Raw genomic sequence first — 7288 nt, 5'->3', positions numbered from 1 at the left:
CTTTGCACAGTTGTAACAGCCCTGGCCTATTTATTTTATTTTTTATAATTCTATTCTCTAAATGCTTCTATTCTAATTTAGTTTATATTCCATTTGATTTGATTTCACCTTTTTATCTTATTCTACTGTAATTGTCTGTCCGTTAAAAAGTGAAGACGCGTTAGCAGTTTAATAGGGGAAACCTGATCACTTAAAACTCCACTTCCATTGAATTAATATTGTGCATTCTTTTCCGACTCTACACATAACTTTGACAAAGTATTGCGTAGTAAACTAATTTGTAAACAAGACAAACAATTGTATGTTTGACGTGCGTTCATAACTAAATGCATACTTTTTTTCCCCCTCAACAATGTCAGAGAGGGACATCTCAAAGTAGGTTTAGTGAACTTGGAACAGCTGTCTTTAGTATCAGTCCTTCAAATCTCTCATTGGATCAGTTTGGAACACGCTCTGAAAAACAGTTCATCCAGTGTCTCTGCATCCAACTCAGGCATTTCTAGGCGGCGGTCCTTACAACCAAGAACTGTCACTCCACCAGCTGTGAGAGGCTCAATTGACCACATATATTTTTTTGTAGAAGGGTGCGTTTATTGATTGCTTCGTGCTCAATGGTTCCACTATCTCTTTATTGGATATAAACAAGTTTACATCTGGAACGCGACTAGATTAAATCTGTTCGATGCCCCTCTGATGGAAATCACTTGCCTCTTTGGTTGTTCTAACTCTAAATTGGCCTCATCAGTCTCAAGCCTTGTTTTTTTAATGAAACTAAACACCACGAGGAGACTGTAACCCTGGCTAGCATGAAAGACATCTGTTACAGTAACACCCGTTGGCTTGAACTGTCTATTTAGCTGATCAATTACATTATTATTGATAAAGTTATTATTATGACTATGAAAATAGTCTCACTCATTTCACCAGATAGGTGCTCAGTGGTGACCTGGTACTTCCTCCACCTGTAGGACTAATCATTTAAAATCTGGAACAAGCTACCAGTATCCAAGAGGCAAGTAAAGAATACATATTATTTAAAAAACATTAAAGAGTGAAATGATATAAATTAAACCAATGTATTATTATTATTTATGATACATTTGTTACCTTTTAGATATGTATTTTTTTTGGGGGGGGGGGTGCAAATGTGTAGGGCTGTCAAAATTAATACTTTAACTCTGGAGATTAATTTAAATTATTTAAAGCGTTAAAAAACATTAATCTAGATTAATCTATGGAGTGAAAAATGTTCAATATAATATAAGAAAGCGGTCTAGCTGAGTCAATGTTGATGGTTTTGTTGAACATTTGTATTTCACAGGAGAGAAACTGTATTCAAAGAAAGCTATTAAAATAGTTTTTGAATCTAAATATACTTTCTTTGTGTTGATTTTACATTAATTCCATGATTTTACTCAAGTAAATATCTGTTACAAGCTTCGGTCTTAAGTAGAAACATGCGATTTTTAATCTAGATTAATTACAGAAAATTGTGAGATTAATTAGTAAAAAAAAATGTAATCTATTGACAGCACTAGTATGAATACAACCATTCATTGCATCTTCAATGTTGACCATACATTTTTGATTTCCTCTATGCTTTTTTTTTTTTTTTGCAATGCTAATTGTATTCTGTATTTATATCCTGTTGTATTATTTTCTTGTGAGGACCCCAGGAAGACTAGTGGTCATTCATTTGACAGCTAATGGGGATCATAATAAAACAAATAACAAAAAACGAAAATATTGCACTACTGGGCAGCCACGAGACTTGGAGGTTCAAGCCTGGGGAGGAATTCCCCACTAGAGGGAGCTTAGGTTCTTGTAGAATAATGACTCTGCAACATGCAGTCAATGTATAAGAAAGCAAGGCAACAGCATGATGTGGTTAGGTTTCTTTTTCTTTTTTTTAATAAATTACCTCGACAAGACATCAACAAAATGAAAGCTCGAACAGAGAGGACTACCAACAGTTTATCATGTTTCCAAAAATCAGATTCGGGGACAAATATTGAGACCGTCTTAAGATTTCATGTATACCTTCTTCCTTCACCAGATAAAAATAACCAGCCCCCGAAAAGACAAAACACCCGTGTTGGGTGAAGCCGGAGCGGTTCAACGTCTCCCTCTCTCTCTCGCTCCACCTCTGTGTCTTCTTGGCATTTTGAGATCAGAATCACATTGAGAGGACGTGAGGAAGACGAAGGACCACCCCGTGACCTCACACACACACACACACACACACAGAAAAGTCTCAAACAGCCAATCAGAAGGGGTTGCTTGTCAGCAGAACAGTTCAGAGTGAAGGTTTGCGGTCTTGTACATTTTCCTCAGTGTTAATATGGAGCAGTGGGAGCAGGGAAGGATGTAGGGTTGAGTACAGAAGAGGTGGGGCAGGATGTAGGGTTGAGTACAGGTGAGGTGGGGCAGAGCAGGATGTAGGATTGAGTACAGGAACAGGAGAGGTGGGGCAGGATGTAGGGTTGAGTACAGGAGAGGTGGGGCGGGGCATGATGTAGGTTTGAGTACAGGAGAGGTGGGGTAGGGCAGGATGTAGAGTTGAGTACAGGGATTAACAAGGAAAGAGGTTGGTGGTAGAGTTGAGTTTTCACCATGTCAGTCCCATCAGTTCCAGTGTAGACGTGAGAAAGGGTCCGATAGGGTTTTTAGAAAGGGACGATTCCCTCGCGGGAAAGTAGGATGGGAGGGGGGGGGGGGGGGGGGGGGCGAGTAGCTCCGCCTCGGACTCCTCTACAGGACGAAGGGCAGGATGGGCGAGCGGAGGTGGGGGCAGTCGCGGGACTCCTCTACAGGACGAAGGGCAGGATGGGCGAGCGGAGGTGGGGGCAGTCGCGGGACTCCTCTACAGGACGAAGGGCAGGATGGGCGAGCGGAGGTGGGGGTAGTCGCGGAACTCCTTGAGGTAGCTGCGGTGCTTCCCCTTGGCCCACACGGTCATCTGGATGAAGCCCACCAGGAAGAAGAAGGCCACCGGCAGACACTGGGTCATCACGGTGAAGCCCAGCCAGGAGCCCAGCTGCAGCAGGGAGACAACAGGAGAGGGGGTCAATACTCACACGCACAGGTTTGGGAACAATACATAATATTGCAATCTGCACTGTACTTGGTACCAGATTGTATGAGGGCCAAATTGAAAAAAATTAATAACAATAAAAAAAGATAATATACTGTATATATATATATGCAATAGTGCTGTCAATAGATAAAAAATTAACTAATTAATCTCACAATTTTCTGTAATTAATCTAGATTAAAAATCGCATTTTTCTACTTAAGACCGAAGCTTGTAACAGATATTTACTTTAGTAAAATCATGGAATTAATGTAAAATCAACACAAAGAAAATATATTTAGATTCAAAGACTATTTTAATATCTTTCTTTGAATACAGTTTCTCTCCTGTGAAATACAAATGTTCAACAAAACCATCAACATTGACTCAGCTAGACCTCTTTCTTATATTATATTGAAAAATTTTCACTCCATAGATTAATCTAGATAAAAATGTTTTAACGCTTTAAATAATTTAAATTAATCTCCAGAGTTAAAGCATTAATTTTGACAGCCCTAGCAATTATATATTTTACAAGTGTAAAATATATATAAAATCACATATATATAAAATCACTTTTCCCCCATCAAAACCTACAATCTCAGCGTTCCGGCATGCCTGCACATGTGTGCTAGCCAGCTGGGACACAGCTGCAAACTCAAGAGGAATTACTGGAGGAATTTCAATCAGGCTTCAGAACATACCACAGCACTGATACTGCTCTTACTAAAAATAATTAGCGACCTCAGACTAAACTCTGACGCAAATAAGGTCTCAATTCTTGTCCTGTTAGACCCAAGCACAGCGTCCATAAACCTACTTGACCTAAGTAATCATCTGGAAAAGTTAGTTAACATTTATCAAAGGGATAAAGTATTGCGTCAGGTTTTACACTGTGTAGGTATCAAACAGGAAGAAAGACTGATGGGCTTTAAACAGTGTGTATCAAACAAGAATAAAAACTAGGATAACCATCAAAACGGACAAAGAAAAATGAAGTGACTTCAAACTGAAGTGTTTTTATGACCATCTAACGAGGAAGAAAGACTCTGAGTCAATATGTTTATCGTTATTACCTGCATTGCTTTTACCATTTCTATTATTCTCTGCATTGCTTTTATTCTGTCTATTCTATGCTCATTTTGTGTCTATTTTACTGCTGAGAAGCAGATTGGGGCTGCAATTATTGTATGAATTTATTATTAGTAATACTATTATTATTCATAATATTACTGTAATCAGTTTAGGCCTACTGTATTTCCAATACACACATAATAATTACTTCCACATCCGACCACTAGAGGGCAGCAACAATCCTTCCTTTATACAGTATAGTGAACTTCATAACTTGAGGGTATTTTCAGCCATATAAAATGCCAAGTCACTGAACTTATTTGCACATTGTACACCGTCTGCATATTTACCCCCAGGGACAGTAGCTGCTACACGTGTAGTAATTACTAATTAATGGGGATTGTTTAGTGAAATGTAGTTTTCAAGTCAGCAAATCCCTTTATAAAATTAGCAAAGTTCAGCCATGCAGGTCCATGTAACGACACCATCCTCTCTAAATGGTGCTTTTATAATATAGAGCTTTTATCCAAAGCGCTTTACAATTTGTTCCTCGCATTTTACCCATTCACTCACACATTCACACACCGACGGCGGAGGCGACCATGCAAGGTGCCGACCTGCACATCGGGAGCAATCAGGGCTAAAGTGTCTTGCTCACTCTGCCCAGAAGGAGAGGGAATCGAACAGAGAACCTCCGCATTACCAGACGACTGCTCTACCTCCCTCTCCGTCTGTCTCTCTCTCCGTCTGTCTCCCTCTCTGTCTGTCTCTCTCTCTCTCTCTCTCCGTCTCTCACCCTCTGTCTCCCTCTCCCTCTCTGTCTCCCTCTCCGTCTCTCTCTCTCTCTCCCTCTCTCCCTCCCTCCCTCTCTCTCTCCCTCTCTCCCTCTCTCTCTCTCCCTCTCCCTCTCTCTCCCTCTCCCTCTCTAAATCTCTGGAAGTCTGTTCACTCTAAACAGAGCCGGGTGGCGTGTGGGCAAATCGGCTGATGTTACGACGGTGAATTTTGTTTGTCGCCAGCAAAAAGTCCACCTCCGCTGAACTGCTGAACTTTGCTCCATCGACAGCCAATCAAAATTCCTGCGCTTACATCGCGTGGCTACAGAAATGAGCAACAGTTCTGTGAGAAAACGTTCTGCCCTAACATTTGCTCTTATGTCACGCTCAGGCTGCCATTCGTTTCCCACCTAACAGAGCGCAACATATCACAATAAAACGACCCATCAAGTTGCTCGCCGTGTGTAGGCGCCGTTACATAACGATGTTGTCAATTCCATGTTGTCAATTCCAATCCTATTTTTATTAAAAGGTGCTATAGATAACACATAATACATAATACAGTATTGCTTTTCCTCCTAAAAGGATATTCATAAAATGTTTGCGGGTTCAAAATTAATGTTGTTTACAAGTTTCAAATTTGTTTATTATTTGTCACAACAAAATACAGAATACTTTATGATGAAATGCTGAGAGTGTGCTACATACAGTAAAAAGAAAGTAAGTAAAAAAAAGTCATTAAGAAGTAAGTAAAGTCAATATACATATATAATACATGTTCCGGGCATGTATCCCCTCCCTACTTCCCATTTCCCCACGTGGAATGCACCCGATCTGATAAACGTGCTTCTAGTTGAGACATGCTGGAGCTCTAGTGGGACATCTAGTGGCTGAATGTTATCTATGGCACCTTTATTTTTATTTTTTTTAACGTGAAATTAACGTTTACATGGTCCTTCACGTCGTCATTTTCAAAAGAGAGTGTCTGACCTCGTAGGTGTAGTTGGGGCAGGAGACCAGCAGGAAGATCCAGGTGAAAGGGTTCTTAGTCGGGTAGGGAATCTTCCTCGTCTTAGAGCCTGATGGGAGAGGAGGAAGAGGAGGATGGAGGGACAGAGAGAGAGAGAGATGGAGGGATAGAGGAGGAAGAGAGGATGGAGTGACAGAGAGATAGAGGGATACAGAGAGAGAGAGAGGAGGGGAAGAGAGGATGGAGGGCTGTCAAGTTAGCCAACATCTTTCTGAATCTTCCTCAATATGACTCTTTATTTAATATGTCAAAAGAACCATTATGGTGACCGTGTTGGTAACCATTGTGTAAAAACACCTCAGGGAAGCTGTGCTTTATGGGCACTTAGCGGTTAGCCAACGGCTCTCATCGCAGAACTACCGCTGTGCCGTGATCATAGTAAAGAATGTTGGATATTTATTGCTCCGATCATGTCCTCCGACTATAACCCACTGTTGTTTTCGATGCCTTATATTACTTTATAAATAACGGTTCCAATTGCAGTGTTACCGAATGCTCATGTGTGTGTGTGTGTGTTGGCGTTGATGTTTATTCACACAGGAGAGTGTACTGCGTGGTGTACAAATGTAACAGTACTGTATACCTGTATGCCATGTATGTCAGAAATGTCATGATATATAACTGTCATGTATGTCATAGTGTGTCATAGTATGTCAACAACAGTATGTCATAAATGTCATTATGAATTGAAAATGGGGGACCCTGATGTAAACGAGACGAAAGTCTCTCTCTGGTCTGCATCCCCTTAACAATTGTGTGTGTATTGAGCCGTACTGTATTGTACCCATTCTGCAATCTGTTAAATAAAGTTTTCAATCAATCAATCAATCAATCAATACCTGGTGGGCGCAGGTTCCGGAGGGCGATGTGGATGGAGAAGTTGCCGACCTGGCAGAACTGAGGATGAAAATAGAGACACGACACAGTGTTCAGTGTTCAGTGTTCAGTGTGGGCTTTCAGCCGAGGGGGTTGGATGCCTGTATACCGTCGAGCGCAGAGAACAATGAAAAGTACACTTCTGAGGGCAGGGGAGTGGACAAAAAGTAGACACTTCTGAGGGCAGGGGAGTGGACAAAAAGTAGACACTTCTGAGGGCAGGGGAGTGGACAAAAAGTAGACACTTCTGAGGGCAGGGGAGTGGACAAAAAGTAGACACTTCTGAGGGCAGGAGAGTAGACAAAAAGTAGACACTTCTGAGGGCAGGGGAGTGGACAAAAAGTAGACACTTCTGAGGGCAGGAGAGTGGACAAAAAGTAGACACTTCTGAGGGCAGGAGAGTGGACAAAAAGTAGACACTTCTGAGGGCAGGAGAGTGGACAAAAAGTAGACACTTCT

General features: G+C 41.2%; 1 protein-coding gene across 2 annotated transcripts in view; it reads right to left on the bottom strand.

The window, feature by feature from the left end:
* Window positions 1-1883: 1883 nt before the first annotated feature.
* tecrb (trans-2,3-enoyl-CoA reductase b) overlaps window positions 1884-7288 on the bottom strand; it is a 38944-nt gene continuing 33539 nt past the window's right edge. For both annotated transcript variants that reach the window (XM_084318064.1, XM_084318063.1), the window contains 3 exons: window positions 6793-6850; window positions 5914-6002; window positions 1884-3037 (listed from right to left, as the gene is read on the bottom strand). In XM_084318064.1, the coding sequence (XP_084174190.1) occupies window positions 2864-3037; window positions 5914-6002; window positions 6793-6850 (321 nt within the window). In that variant the 3' untranslated portion in view covers window positions 1884-2863. The remainder of the gene's footprint in view (window positions 3038-5913; window positions 6003-6792; window positions 6851-7288) is intronic.

This window comes from Notolepis coatsorum, assembly GCF_963971535.1.
Source record: "Notolepis coatsorum genome assembly, chromosome: 7".
NCBI lineage: Eukaryota > Metazoa > Chordata > Actinopteri > Aulopiformes > Paralepididae > Notolepis > Notolepis coatsorum.
The sequence above is the reverse complement of the archived record's forward strand: the minus strand, read 5'-3'. Positions and strand labels throughout refer to the sequence as shown.